Consider the following 16393-nt stretch of genomic DNA (forward strand, 5'->3'; position numbering starts at 1 on the left):
TATGGTAACATATAAAATTTAAGATTATTTGTTCTAGTTCTGTGAGATGTTGTGGGTGTTTTGATAGGGAATCTGTAGACTGATTTGTGTACTATATCCATTTTAATAATGCTAATTCTTCCAGTCCAGAAGTATGGGTCCAATCCCTAGAATTTCTTATGACACCATCATTTACCATTCAAGTCCATTCTATGTTCTCCCTTTTGAACTGAACTTCTGTCATACATAAGAGTATCTATTCTTTTCCACTGACTTCATCCTACTGGGTCTAAAACCTTAAAGAAAAAACCTGGTTTTTTTTTTGTCATTGTTGTTGTTCTTTTGTTTTTTAGTGTTTATCATGTATCTAGTTTCCAAAGCAATTTGTCTTATTAACTTTAAAAGATTTTTACTCTTGTGAATTTAAGAACTGCTAAGTATGCAGTTCTGGGAAGAAGGAAATAACAACCCACTCCAGTATTCTTGCCTGGGGAATCCTGTGGACAGAGGAGCCTGGTGGGCTGCCGTCTGTGGGGTCACACAGAGTTGGACATGACTGAAGGGACTTAGCATGCATGCATGCACTGGAGAAGGAAAAAGCAACCCACTCCAGTATTCTTGCCTGGAGAATCCTGGGGATGGAGGAGCCTGGTGGGCTGCCGTTTATGGGGTTGCACAGAGTCAGACACGACCAAAGCAACTTAGCAGCAGCAGCAGCAGCATGCAGTTCTGGTTTCAAATGAAGTGGCTTTATTGTTTTGGGACAATTATTCATATTTTTATTTAACATAGACCTTTTATTAGAGGTTATCATTGGATTTTATCAAAAGCCTTTACAGCATATGTTATTGAACTCTCCCTTGAACATAGAGGCAAATATTCTCAATAAATTTCAAATTCTTCTTAGCACTACTCTGACTTTAAAATATTTCCTAGTATTTGGATAGTTTAAATAACATTAAAATTATTTGGTATTTACAGGTGACATTAACACTCAGTGGGCTATAGTGGCATTTTACAAAAAATAAATATCTTCTCAGTATCCCTATAAAAATTGGTCTAGGCTAGTTTTCTATTTTTCAAGATGGAGGTGGAATATTTTTAAATTGCAATTTTTTTGCTATATTTAAATTTTTTGCCTACAACTTTGAAGGACACAATTCACCTACATCTATAAGTTTACTTTTCTTACTAGAAGCTTAATTTTTTCTCTGATCATCACTTTTGGTGTAAATGTAGTGCCTTTATAGTTGTGACCTCATGTGTTATAGGGGGTTTAAAGGCTTATTATCCCACATTTAGATATTGTGACTATTGATCTGACATTAGTATTGTGACTTTTTCTTTACATGAATTTTTTATAAGTAAAAGGCTGTCTAAAAGTAAGCAAGGGAAAATAACTTTAACTACAATTTGAAATAAGTAAAACAAGATGGTCAGAGCCACTTTATGTGAAATAGTGGAAAGTGGTAAAACTATAGCACATTTGTAAAAGGGAAGATAGTAAAGAGGCTTTTAAAAAATATATGTGAATATAATAAGAAAAGACTATTAAGTACAGACTAAATAAGAAGGCATTGAGAGGCTGAATGTAGAGTACCATTAGCATTCCTATATATTATTTCTTGGTTTGCCTGAAAGGGATGACTTTCTCAAGAGTAAATTTTGAGCTATAGTCCTCTGACGGCTGTGAGATCCTCATGGAGACTCTGACGGTAAAAGAGTAGGGGGGGTATCAGATTACCTCAGGATGGAAGCCATGACAAGATTCCGGACGCCTTCTGATCTTCTGGGCCTTTAAACGTTCACACTTAAGTGATTCATTATGTTGACTGTAGTTAAGGCATATTTCCAAGATGCTCCTTTTCCTTATTCCGCATTTCAGATGTCAAAACTTGGGACTTAGCTCCCTTAACACCTGTTCTCTAACAGTGGAAAGAATATCATCTCTCCCTCTCTGAGATTCTCCCCCTGTGTTTCCTTACTGTTGATCCCCATACCAGCTTCATCAGTAGCGGCTGGACTGACACACAAAAGGATATACCTGATTTCAATGGGTGCCATGGTGATGGGGGCCACAGACTCACAGAGGCAGCTGCTGTCCACCACCACCATGAACAAATTGCTGCTCGGGATCTGCTGAATGACAAAGGACCTGTTGGAACAAGAGGCAGAGAGATAGTGAGTGGTCATTTACCGTCCCCCAGGTTAATAGCCATGAGGAAAAGTTCCTCCAGAGTGGGAGAACTGCTATAGTATTTTGGAAAACAAGTTTCAGAGACTGGTTTACTAAAGTTGCCTCTTTCCATGAGGCTCTTCATTTCAAATCCGAAGCTTCACTAAGAAGACAACAGCTATGTCCATAGGTAGCTCACACAACTCATCTTGGAAAGACTAGACTTTTATGTCCATGAAACAGGAGAGTCAGAGTTGGCTAAATGACCTCAGTTTCTAAGCTCTAAGAGGTTAGGTTTTTCCAAGACTCATTTTCTTCTCCTAGGGCTTAAACACCATTGCAAGTTGCATTTGATGTTTTTCTGAGTATATGTTTCTCTCCTCCTAACCTCAAGGATAGACTGAAGCCATATCATAGTAATCATAAAAGAACATGAACTTCCTAGACCTTTCCCTGAATCACTTTACACAATGTCTGCCCATAACAGAGGCATATTGTTTAGGATGAAATCAATGCTAGTTGGTTAAGGAGCTCCAGTCGTCTCAGAGACCAGGTTATGCTGGCACAAAGGCCATATAGCTACTCATGATTTTGGTGTTCTCACAGGAGAAGATGAGTACACATACTTCGACCCTGCCATCTTGGGCTTTCCTTCCTCACTTTTTTTTTTTTAAATCTTCTGGGCCCATCTGTACACTTAGTCCAACATAAGTAATTTTAATGATACCTCTTTCTCATCTGACCCACTACACTGAAATGACAAAGTAATGTCATCATAATAATACTCCTTGAACCAGAAATACCAGCTCTTTGGAGGAACAAGTTGGAGAACAAATCCCGTATTCTTCTAGAGCAAATAGATTAACTGAATATTTAGCTTCAAGTCCAGAATCCTGTCACATACATTTTTCATGATATTTTTACCAAATTCAGTTTACTCAGTTGAACTAGACTATAATCTTAAAAAAATGGCCGATTTCTCTGTAAGTTATCTTTATTCATCTTTCTCTCAATAAATGTATTCTATTCTTTAGAGTATATATAGTATAATAAGATATGACATGAATTTTTATGATCATGATGTACAAGCTGATAGAAATACCAAAACTATTTGATGGACATATGACTTATTTATTAATAAAATTGACAGCAAAAACTTTATAGACCTAAGTAATCCAGAATATGCTATTTTCAAATGCAGGGAACTACAACACATTCCAAAGAGCAGAAAGCATCAATTACATATTCTTTTATAGTTGGATAAAATTAGAAATTAATAGCAAAAAATATAAACAATGGAAATTAATAGTTAAAAATACATCCAGTTAATCCTTGCGAATTTGAGAACAGCCCAATCTGTGCAGTGTGACCTTAAATATGTTTTACTGGGAAAAAAGTCTGCAAATAAATGAACTGTGTTTTTGAAACAAGAAGCTGGAAAAGTAAGAACAGAAACCTGTGCCTGTATCCCACCCCCACTCTCCCTTGTGGTGCACGGGGACTGAGGACTGATGCCCCTCTCCAAAGTCCAGCCCCCAGGCTTCTGCAAGGATGTGACCGATGGAAGAGGAGAGAGGTGATCACTGCATGTATAAGCAGTTCCTCCTGTCTTTCTAGCCACTCTCTTCAGTTTGCACAAAACTCCCTTAGCTTACCTTTACTACCCTGTTTCCCTGTGCTCATTTATGGTACAACTCCTAAGAAGAGGTACTGACAACCGCTCGCTCTCTCCCCCTTTTTTCTCTTTCCCTCTCTTTCAGTTTCTCTACTTCCTCACTTCTTTCCTGTCACAAATCTACTCCAACAAGGTTGTTGGTACAACTCCTAAGAAGAGAGACTGACAATCGCTCTCTCTCTCTCCATTTTTTCTCTTTCCATGTCTTTCAGTTTCTCTACTTCCTCACTTCTTTCCTTTCACACATCTACTCCAATAAAGTTGTTGTCCTTACCACACTCTTGAATCGGTTCTTGTCAAGGACACCAAGTGAACAACCACACTGCCTTTCTTCTCAAATCTCTTTGCCTCCACTTTCTCCTTATCTGCCCACTGTCTGGAAAAAAGCAGCCTGTGTCTGCCCATGGTGATCTTTTACCCCCAGCACCTAGAGTTATGCCTGGGACAGAGCAGATGCTCAGTAAATATTCACTGAGCCAATGACAGAATGAATTTATAAAGATAAAAGAAGAAGAAAATGCAAGTAAAAATGTGAAGATAACTAGAAGAATCAAACTCAGACTTAAAAGAACAAGGACATAAGTCCACTTCTGACACTCCTGATCAAGACAAAGAAGTTACAAAGTTACATTAAAACCCAAAAGAGACAGAGGCATTGTAAACCTCTTAAGTGAGTATTATGTATATCATTATAAATAATTTGAAAACTTAGAGCAAACACACGTTGGAGGATAATGTATAAATTATCAACATTTGGCCAGGCTATAAAAACACAAGCAAACCAATTGCATGAAAAAAATCTGAAATGCTCATTGAGAATCTACCCACAAATGAAAACTACCAAATCCCCAAAGAACAGATATCATGTTTGTAGAAAATCCATATGAACCCACTGGCCAACTATTAGAACACAGAAAAGAACCAAGCAAGCTAACCAGTTACATAATCAGCATTTAAAACCACAGTCTTTCCTTGACACTGGCAATAACCAATGAAAAAATATTTATGAAATAAAGAACCATTGATAGTATCAATAATTACTGTGAAATGCCCAAGAATAAATCTAGTAAAAGATGTTTATGAAGAAAATGATCAAACTTTACTAAACATAAAAAAACCCTAATTCCACAGTGGTGGTGAAAGAGAACAGTTATATATTAAAGGTGTCATTCTCCTTCAAGTAATCTTTTAATTCAAAGCAATCTCAATAAAATCCCAACAGGAATTTTGATGGAATCTCAATAAAATCCCAACAGGAATTTTGATGGAATTTGAGGTGATGATCCTAAGATTTCATATAAATATAGTCTGGGCAACTGTATAAAATTGAGTTTATAAGAAAAAAGAGAGAAGAAGGAAATTGTTTGCCCTTAATTAGTATTAAAACCCATGAGATAATTTACAGAAGAGGAAACACAGATGGACAACTGATATGTAAAAGGGGTCTAATCTCACTAAAATTAAGTATGTCTAAATTAAAATGAAATTGAAATAATCAAACTCATTTTTTATCATCAGAATGGCAAAACTTTATGGTACTATCAAATGACTGAGAGTTTGAAGAAATGACTATTATTTTACACTGTTGGTGGGAAAGTAAACTTTTATAGGCAATATATGAATAATTTGTTACTGTTTCAGTGAAAATGATTTAGATCCTACTTTTCCAGTAGTTTTACTTATCAGTAAGAGAAATTATTGTTCAAGAACCCAAGATGACATATAAAGATGCTCTTGGTAACCTTGTTCATGGAGAGGAGGAAAAAACAAAATCCATCTGAAAGCCCATCAGTAGAGGAATGATTAAATAAGCAACAGTGTATCTCTTTTATGGCTTACTTGGCAGCAGATGAAAGGGTAAAATATGTCTATTTAGTGTTATGAAAGATATCCAAAGCATAGTAATGGGAAAATAATGTTGCAAAACTATACATAAATATTTTTAGGAATATTTCAAAATACTCATCTAACAGTACTTGATTCTGCTACAGAGAACAGGAAAAATAAATGGGATGGATAAGACTTATCATTTGTGTTAGGAATAACATGAGGTAACACAGAAGGAATAAATGTACAAAGCAAGTGGAACACATGTGGGTAGAACACAAAAAAGATCAGAACATATGACGTGTCTTTCTAGTGATAAAAGAAACGTAAGGACCAAGTGAAATTAAATATTTTTTAAGGCACAAATCATGTCGTCTCCAAACTGACAGCCACCATCTATGTTCTCCTTCTAGTCAACCCACTGGCAACACCCTTTCTCTACCTGAGACACATAGATAGAAGTCATGGCTGTTCAACAGATTAGAGGCAGTTTACAACCTTGACCTTTCGTCTCTCCAGAAAGCAAGCATGCATTGGCTCCATGCACGTTTTGTCTACTGAACCCCCATCCCTATCCTCAAGTTTGATCCTCCTATCATATCATCAGTGGGAGAGAGAGCAAGGGAGGAGGAGATGGGGGTGAGAGAACAGGATGGCAGCAGTGGAAAAGAGGAGAAGACTGGGAATAATTGTCCATGGAAACGAACGTAATCTATATTTTATTTCATTTATTTTATTTTTTATTTTACTTTACAATACTGTACTGGTTTTGCCATACATTGACATGAATCCGCCACGGGTGTACATGAGTTCCCAATTCTGAACCCCTGTCCCACCACCCTCCCCATATCATCTCTCTGGGTCATCCCAGTGCACCAGCCCCAAGCATCTTGTATCCTGTATCGAACCTAGACTGGCGATTCGTTTCTTACATGATAGTATACATGTTTCAATGCCATTCTCCCAAATCATCCCACCCTCTCCCACTCCCACAGAGTCCAAAAGTCTGTTCTATACATCTGTGTCTCTTTTGCTGTCTCACATACAGGGTTATCACGAACGTAATCTATAATACTGGAGTTCTCTATAAGAAGAATGTATACAGGTATTCTTCAAACATTTATAAAATGGAATATTGTGCTGAGAGCAAAGAATGTTGATTTTCTTATTTCACAAAAGAGAAAACTGGGACTCAGAGAGCGTAAGTAAACTTCTACAGAAGCTATATGAAAAAAGACGTGATTGTGCCCATTTCAAAGAAGGGGAAACAATAGACTAAGTGACTTCCTAGAGAAACACAGGCAGAGCTGCACATCTCTGGAGCCCAGGCCTGTTGTGGGACTGCAGTCATAGGCAACCGGCTTTCTGTCTTGTATTGGAATTATTAGTGCTCAAGCCCCTTGAGGGCAGACCCAGACTCAATATGGATGCTTAATAATGACCAGTATAGGACATTATTCCTTTTAACACATTACCCCATAAGGTGAAGACTTCCCAAGTGCGCTCATGAAGCTCCACAGTAACCCCCTACTTATACCTCAAGTCCTAGGAGATGAAAATCTTTGCAGGCAGCTATTACTGCAGTGGAGGAAAACAACCCCTATGAAGGATTTGCCAGCGGAAAGATTAACTGCTTTTCCATATTTTCAAGACTTACTGTCTGCTTATTAACAGGGTTCTTTGGAGGGGTCTGGCCAGCGTTAGCTGTACATTTATGTGCACAACGTGTATTTATGGCCCAGGGTGCAGGGTTGAACTTCATAAAACACACCTCCATCCAGCTGGGCCCAGCAGCCAGACTGACATCACTGTGCAGAGGACTGTGGCCTGGGGGGTTGGCCTGCGGGCCAGAAAAGGCAGAAGGGAAAGGCCTCAACAGAGAACCGCAGCGGTCGTTTCAGCAGAGATAGGTCAAAATGCGTGAAATAAATTAGGTCCTCAAGGGAAACAGAGTAGGGAAAAGGGAAGCAGTTTTGATGTGTCCATTGCCGGAACTGAAATAACCCAGTCCTCCCTCTTCCATCCACAGCAGACAGAGAAAAAACTACAGGAAAAATGATGATGCAATTTTAAGACAGCCTTCCTTGACAACAGGCACTAACTATCTGCCAAGGGGGCTTTGCTACCCCGATGAGGAAAGCGGTTGTACTGCTTCCCCCGAATGCTGCCTGGACAAGCGTGTATGGTAGTGGTGCTAGGGGGAACCTATGGCTAAGTTCCCAGAGGACCCCAGGATGCATGCTTGGGGAACTTGGTTGGTTTGCTTTTGATTAACTGGGAACAAAATAATGGCTTAAAAAATAATTGGGCAGGACAGAATCTTAAAACCTTTTCAACTTTTTTTAACCTTTTATCAATTTTTATCATTTACAAATTTTCCATATTTTATCCAAAGATAAAAGACAATGAGTAAGTCACGGGGAAGTGATTCGAATCTGGCAATGACCATATTCCAGGTTGTAGTAGTCTTGGAGTAGATCGGGCATGTGGCTCTCCAAAAGACCCTACTCTCTTTGGAGGTGGGGAGATGCTTGTTTCTCCCAATGTGCCCCTAAATGTCCTACACGGACCCAGGCCCATAAATTGTGGAGAGCAAGCCTTGCATGACAAATGGCTTAAATTTAAACTAGAAATTAAATATTGAGGCCGTCTTCCAAATCATAGCCATGGCTTCCTGTGGCATGGGAGAAGTATAAGGGGAACACAGGCACTTACTCATGGTTCAGTTCAAACCAGGTGAAAGAACGAACAGCAGGGCCTCCCCTGCTCACACGCGAAAGTGTCAGGGAAATTTCACAGGTGAATCACATTAGCATGTCAAGGCACATGTAGTTCTAAAATAGTTAAGCTGCTTCAGAGCAGAAGAAAGAAGAAAATACTTTGAATTCCTTTCATCAAGGACCTTGATATAAAATCTGACCAAGATTATACAAAAAAAAGAAAAGAAAGAAAAGCTATAGAATAATCTCTTTTTATGAATACTGATGCAAAGATCTTAAGTGAAACGCAGCAAACACACTTCAGTAGGATACTAAAATATAGCACAGAGCATGAGGATTAACCCAGGAATGCAAATAAACAAGCTTATTGAGTTGTCTCAGCTTAATAGAGATAGCAACACGAAACAATTTTTTTTTTTTTTTTGGCCACATGGCGCATCTTGTGAGAGCCTAGCTCCCTGATCATGGATCGAAGCTGGCCCTCGACGGCAAAAATGCAGAGTTCTAGCCACTGAACCACCAGGGAGTTTCTGAAACCATTTTTTTGTCTCTATTTTCAACCCCACTGTATTGAATTTTTATTTTCTCAACTAGAAATGATACTATGTATAGATTCTCTAACTTTCTGACCACTTGAGGTTAATAAAATTAGTCCAATCTAGTTTACTGCTTTAATGTCCTATCTAGTTTGAAGCTCTACACTTGCCATTCCTTCAAGGTTCTATTTTCTAGCTCCTTCAGTCATTTGGGATGGGGAAATGGAGCAGCAGAGAAGCAAGCTTTTCCTACTCACCAGGCCTTGGTGTCATCTCTTGCCACAGCTTTTGTAACAGTTTGGCCTTTGGTGTCCTCCATGTGGCTCAGGACCACAATGCTGGCTTTTTTGTGAGGTTATCGTGGATTCTCCTGAGAATCTAGAGCTCCTCAACCCAGCTCCAACATGACCATTCTTGTAGTTCTTGCCTTCAGCATTCGCCTCACAGCCTCTTGCCCTTAGTGAGTACCTCACCTGGAGAGCAACCCTTTGTTGAGTTTAAGCAAAATGCCGACAATCTTCCATACTGTTCACCTGTCCCCTGGGAAACAGGTATCTTTGCTGGCCCAGCCGTAGGCCACTTGCTCTTTCCCCAAGCCTAGGCCTCTCTCTCCAGATCTCTTTCTCCTGCTTAGATAGGACACATCATCACATCTGCCACTCAGCAGACATTTGGCCAGTGCTGGCCTCGCCCTCTTTCAGATACTTCCAAAACACAGAAGACTCTTAGACAATTTCCCACCACCCACCTGGACCCTGGCAAGGAAAAGTATTCCCTGGAGGAAAACACCTCTTTCTATGAACCCCGATCTCCTTGCTAGGCCCCTCACTTTTCCTGTGGTAGACCAAAGATGGACCAGTTGTTAACCTTCAAATAAACTTGAAGGTGGGGGTTGGGGAGGGGTTCCAATTCTGAATTAGAGCCAGCTAAATGGTTTCTCCCTTTAGAAACTGTGGTGCTCACATCACTTTGTCCTCAGTCTGGGGCTACAAGGAGGCCCCACTTTACCTTTTCATATCCTTCCAGGAAATGTACTCATGTAAGACATCCTATGCAGAGTTGGAAAAGAGCCAGCACTGTGGGATCTGTCTAATAGGTGCCTACAAGACATTTGACAAAAATTCCACCCCTGAAAACAGTCCTCAAGAGAACAGAAATAGGCACTTGATTGTGAACCAAATTTAGCATCGTACTGCAGAACAGAACACTCAGAGCTGTCTAGAATCAGAAGAAGTCATGGAGGTTCATTTCCCCCCTTTATTGTTTGCCATTGTTCGAAAAACAGCAACCTCTGCAATTAAACCAGAGAAATGAGCGATGATTAAATGTTGGAACAAAGGAAGTATTCATAGCTACCTAAAACATGCCCTTATCCCCATTTTCAATAATTATTCCCCCTGGTTCCCTTTATCTCCTACTGGTGCCACCAGCTAATGAGTCACACAAATTAGAGATCTTGAAGTTATTCACAGGGCTTTCCTCTTTAACATCACCATGCCCTGATTTGACCATTTCCTCAATACCTCCCATCTCCAGGGCCAGCTTGATAGGCAAGTGGTCAGTACAGTCACACAGGGAGACAGAGCAGAGCAGTTACATTTAGACGGCCTGGCCACTTCGGGTTTACTGCTCTGCGGGCAGGGCTATCTTGAATTTTTTAATCTTATCTTTGAATTTGTGTTTCATAAGTGAAGTCCAAGGGAGAATGGGGCATGCATGAGGGGTATGAAAGATGAGAGGTTCCTAGTTGCCTGGCTCCTGCCCTGGACCACCAACCTTATCACCCTCCAGCCCTGGCGAAGTGCTGGGTGCAGGAATGGGGAGCATCAAGGCCTGGGGGTGTGGAGGGGAGTGGGCTGTACCATAGCATACATACATAGTACCACTGCATTTTCAACCAGAGACCTAACGGGAGTAAACCTCTCACTTAGCCCCTTCTCCAGGTACTAAGTGTGTCTTGATGCTAAAATGCAAACCCCCAGGGGATTAACCATCCACTATGAGATGAAGTGGTGGAGCCATGGAGGGGAGATGGAGTCCTCTTCTCTAAGCAGGACATGGCACCTCAGTCCTGTGCTAGTGGAAAGGATCCCCAGTACTAGCTGCACATCCCACTGGGCAACAGAGACAGAATCCAGGATGTCTGTGAGGACCTGCACCTACACAGTGAATGTCCCTGTGCCTGAAGGAGCAGGATATTAAATAGGTGATTAAAAGTGTCATGACAGGTCAAGAAAGACCACAGAAAAAAGGAAATGCTTTTACCTTTCAGAACTTTAATAACACCATTTTTTTGAACAAGCAGCCCATATTTTCATTTTGTACTGTGCCCCATACATTATGCAGCCGGCCCTGCCACCCTGCTTGATTTGTAGCATACCTTCCAAGCAGTTTCCCTGACATAGCCTCTTCTCTATTCTTGAGGTGGTGGAATCCTTCCCCCTCTTCCCACCTACCCATGGCCCCCTCGCACTGAGTCAATGGTCTACAGTGGAGTGAAACAAAGCCCTGCTTGATCCAGTGTACCCTCTCTCCATCCCCATGTGTTCAACTGCCCTGACATGTAAGCTAGCATGCTCCTTCCCAACAACCAGGCTTGCTGACCTACCATGGGTCCTTGAATGCACTATGCTCCCTTTCCTTCAGTACTGAGATCGAAGCAAAGCTCTGCTAGTCTGGGTGGCTTGCTGGAATTTCCTGGGGGAGCTTTTCACTTCACTTTAAACACATGCCTAGACTGCACCTAAACCAAATTACATTAGAATCCCTCTAGAACCAAAGCTTCTCTATTTTCTAAGCTACTTGACTGATTCATACTGGCCTGGATAAGCATTCCTCAAACTCACCATGCTACAAATGACTTGAGGACCTGGTTGAAATGCAGATTCTGTTCAGTAGGACTAGTATGACACCCATGATTCTGCCGTTCTCATCTGCTCTCAGATAATGCTGATGCTGCTTGCTCAGGAATCAAAAGGCTGAGTGTTGCAGTCGCTTCTTTCCAAACCCCTGGAGAATCCAGATTCATTTCTAAATGACTGACTGTTATTCTTCCCATGAAGTGCTCCTTCACATGAGGAAGTAGGTCCTCCTTCGTTCTCCCATGACCTGTTGCAGGTACCTGGATCACCCATACACACACACGTCTATATCTATGTGGAGTGGAATTGCCTTTTCCCCCTCTTGTACCACCACACCCAAAAAGGCTGGAACATAGACATCAACACTCTAGGCTACATTTAGAACCATATGAACACTGTAAGTTATGGAAAATTCTCTTTTGGTAATACTGGCAAACACATGGAATTGTTATCCTATAGAGTAAGTAAAGATGAGGTTCAACAAGAGGCCTCCCTGGGTGTTGGATAGGAGGCATTCTGGTTAAAAAATGCGTAACTTGGACCTAATCATGGATAACATCAGACAAACCCAAACCCAGAGACATTCTATAAAATGCCCAGCCTGCAGATGTTAAGGAAAAGCGAGGCATCTACTCTCGATGGAAGGAGTCTGGAGAGGTGTGACAACTCAACGCAATACGTGGTCCTGAACTGGACCCTCTACTATGAAAGGCATTCCCGAGACCATTACTGAAACTTGAATGGAGTTTTCACATAAAGGGTATGCTGGAGTTCTTTGTACTGCCCTTAACATTTTATGCCTTTTGAAACCATTTCGGAATAAAAGTACCTGGTGTTGGACAAAACTTAACATCTTATGGAAAAATCCAAATGAACATTTTGGCCAACACAAGAGAAAGGAAAAACAATGAAACGTTAAAAAAAAAAAAAAGCCATGAACAAAACAAAGAAGGAAACAAACAATGAATCCCTATTATAAGCTCAAATCAAAAGTCATGACGACAGATGCTTCAAATTTCAGGAGTTAGTTGGCCAGCAAGCTGCTGCTCCCCTATAGGCGCCCCATGATATAGCTTATTCTATTCTAAGGTTCTCCTGGAGTAGGAAATGGCAACCCATTCCAGTGTGGTTGCCTGGGAAATCCCATGGACAGAGGAGCCTTGCGGGCTACAGTCCATGGGGTCTCAAAGCTTCAGACATGATCTGAGTGACACACACACACAAACACACACAAACACACACAAGGCTGGTGGCAGGAGGGGCTGATTTACTTAACCATACAGTAGGTGAGCAAGCCAGCCATAGTCTTCTCTCCTTTCCTTCCTCCCTTTTTCTCTTCCTTTCTTTCTTCCTCCCTCTCTTTCTCCCTCCCTTCCTCATTCCTCTATCTCTGTTCATAACCAGACAAAGGTACCTTTTTTTTTTAATTTAGATAATTTGGTCTCCTAGACTTCTGAGAGTGAGGCATAGATCTTCATTTTTGTTTTCTATATGCATCAGCTCAGTACTGAAGCTTACTGACTAATGATGGAAAAAGAATGAAAGACAAAAACATAATCCAAAGTAGTACAAACTCGGAGACAAGTGAGTTGTGCAGAATGAAGTACAAGGTTTAGCAGACCAGAACTGTTTATTTGAACAATTGTTCAAGATCCAAAACCCCTTTACTTCTAGCTGATTTCAGGAAAAAAGAGGTCCCCGCCCTACCCACTAGAGCAGTTTTCTTTGATATTCAATCTCCCTTCTTTGGTACCAAAACCCTACTCTTTGTGCAGGAATCCACCCTTCCTCCAGGCAGCCCAGGTGCTTCTGAGGAGCTAACCCTGCCCAGACATGTTACCTGGGCCTGAACTGACGGGGACAACTTCTTCCCCTGAAAAAAGTAACTGGTTCAGAGGTGGGCACTGGACCTAAGGGACTCCAATCAGACTGAAACCCTAAACTCTTTTATTTCTACCCTCAACACATAAGAACAAGGAAGCTTTCAGCCTTTGGAGAAATGGGCAGCCTTCTTATGCTCATGCATGGAAAAAAGGCAAGGAGACAACCTGGGTCTTGGTCCTAACCTGCGGGAAGCTGCAGTAAGCCTACACCTTACTTTTCTGTTGAAGCTTGCTTGAGATGAATCTTCTGCTATTTGTAAATGAAAGGATAGTAGATAATACACTCTTAAATTCCTTATGATGGTCATTATGTTCCTTGATCAAATTATAATTGGAAAACTTAGGCGTTAGGGAACCGAGCCTTAGCACACATGATGGCTTCTGCCAGGTGTTCCTCAGATGGCCTGCCAGGAGCCAGACTGGCTCAGACCTTTCCTGCATCATTTCACTAGAGTGGGAAATGTGCTGTATTTTCATAGTTAAGAGCTGAGATTAAATGGGACAGGCATATTGTCTTTGTGAGACTTATTTATTAAAAAATGTATATACAATGGACATATTACGGCATTCCATTTATGACTCGCTGATGGGAAGTGCACACAAAGAACTCAAATGATGCTTTGTCTGCAAGGCAGTGTCCCACGGTGGTATTTATTATACTGTAGACAGAATGAGTCCAAAAGACCCATAATAATGACTTCCACTCATCCTCAGCCCCATCAAGGATTTGCTGAGATTTATGGTGCCAACTCAGAGCCTGAAAATCACTTGGGCAGGAAGTGATTCTTTGGCATTATCAGCCCAAGGCAGGTGGCAAGGAAAGATATTTTGTGTTTGAAATATAGGGGAAAGAGCCCCATAGAAAGAAAAGCAAAAAGGACTCAATTTTCTTTTCTCATCTCAGAAGAAAATCTCAAAAGAGCTGACAACAAAAGATATTTTTAAAACTTGGCTATTATTTTAGCTTTTCAGTCTTTTGTTTATTTATTTATTTATTTGGTACTAGCGTCTTCAGTAAATCCTCTTAATTATGACATGAACCATTCTCTTCTAATCCCTTAAGAAGAGTAAGGAATTTGTTAAATATTTTCACTGGAACTATTAGTGTCTTTTCTTATAAATAATGAGAATAAGGGCTAACATTTATGGAGTATTTATCTAGTGCCAAGCACTTTTCTGAGCAGTTCCCCTTTAATCTTCACAGCAACTCAAAGAATTATCATCTTAAAGATGAAAATATATATGCTTTGATAAGTTAAACAATTTCTCCAAATCCTAAAACCCATCAAATATCCAAGTATCAAGACTCTATACAACCGAACCTATTTGACTCTAAGTCTTGATTTTAATGATTACACTTTAACCACCATCATCATCATCTCTACTGTCACAGTCATCACCATTTACCATTTATTGAGCCCTTACCATAGCAGTCATTGTGTGAGCTTTTATTTTTTTTTTAATTTTACCTAAAACTGGTTTATTTCACAACAGCTCTAGGAGGCAGGTCATATTATTCCCAAGTTATAGAAAAAACACCTGAGATTTAGAGATTTAGAGAACATGAGTTCTGTGAGTGTGTGTGTGTGTGTTTTAATTGCTCAGTCTGACTCTTTGCAACTGTAGCCTACCAGGCTCCTCTGTCTATGGAATTTTTCAGGCAAGAATACTGGAGTAGGTAGCCACGTGAAGAAACAATAAAACATGACAAAACATTCAGGAGAAAAATCAGTTAATAAAAACACCAAGATATGACTCAAATGTTAGAATTTGTAAATGTGTAGATGCAAAAATATTTTTATTTTAATGAAACTAAAGCCATAGATATATTGGGCAAAGGAATGAAGGAATTCCAATGAAATATGAAAACTGCATAAAATCACCAAATATAAATCCTAAAGCAGGAAGAATACAATACCTGAAATCTAAAATGCAGTGAATTTTAGCTGATAAAGAAGATGTGGTTGATATATACACATATATATATAAATAATAATAATAAAAAAATAATAATTTTATAAAATAATGAAATTTTGCCATTTGTAACAACATGGATGGATGATGGACCTGGAGAGTATTACACATGAGAAAAGTCAGACAAAGGCAAATACTATAGGTCATCACTTACATATGGGATCTAAAAATAAAACAAATGAATTGAATAAATATAACCAAACAAAAACAGACTCAGATATAAAGAACAAACTAGTGGTTACCTGTGGAGAGACAGGAGGAGGGAGGGGCAAGATAGGGGTAGGCGACTAAAAAAGTACAAATTACTATATATAAAATAAATAAATAACAAGGTTATATTGTGCAGCACAGGGAATATAGTTGACATTTTGTAACAACTACTGAATCACTATGTTGCATACTTGAAACTAACATTGTAAATTAATTATAGGTCACCACCTCCCCTTCACTACCATGGTGGTGGTTTAGTTACTAAGTCATGTCTGACTCTTGTGACCCCATGGACTGTAGCCTGTCAAGCTTCTCTGTCCATGGGATTCTCTAGGTAAGAATACCGGAGTGGGCTGCCATTTCCTTCTCCAGGGGATCTTCCTGACATAGGAATCAAACCTGGGTCCCCTGCATTGCAGGCAGACTCGACCGACTGAGCTATGAGGGAAGCCAACTATACTTGAATACAAAAATAATAAAATAAATTAAAAACTAATTAGGCACAATAGAAAGAAAGATAAATAAATGTCAAGCCAAGTTAACAGCAACCAC

At 40.0% G+C, this 16393-nt stretch overlaps 1 protein-coding gene across 1 annotated transcript in view; it reads right to left on the reverse strand.

Moving 5' to 3' along the window:
- The window catches only part of CACNA2D3 (calcium voltage-gated channel auxiliary subunit alpha2delta 3), an 875864-nt gene that overhangs the window by 2848 nt on the left and 856623 nt on the right, over positions 1-16393 (reverse strand). Inside the window, exons 36-37 of the mRNA XM_068982393.1 lie at positions 2022-2134; positions 1724-1806 (exon numbers count right to left, since the gene is read on the reverse strand). Of these exons, the coding sequence (XP_068838494.1) occupies positions 1724-1806; positions 2022-2134 (196 nt within the window). The remainder of the gene's footprint in view (positions 1-1723; positions 1807-2021; positions 2135-16393) is intronic.

This window comes from Capricornis sumatraensis, chromosome 10 (assembly GCF_032405125.1).
Source record: "Capricornis sumatraensis isolate serow.1 chromosome 10, serow.2, whole genome shotgun sequence".
NCBI lineage: Eukaryota > Metazoa > Chordata > Mammalia > Artiodactyla > Bovidae > Capricornis > Capricornis sumatraensis.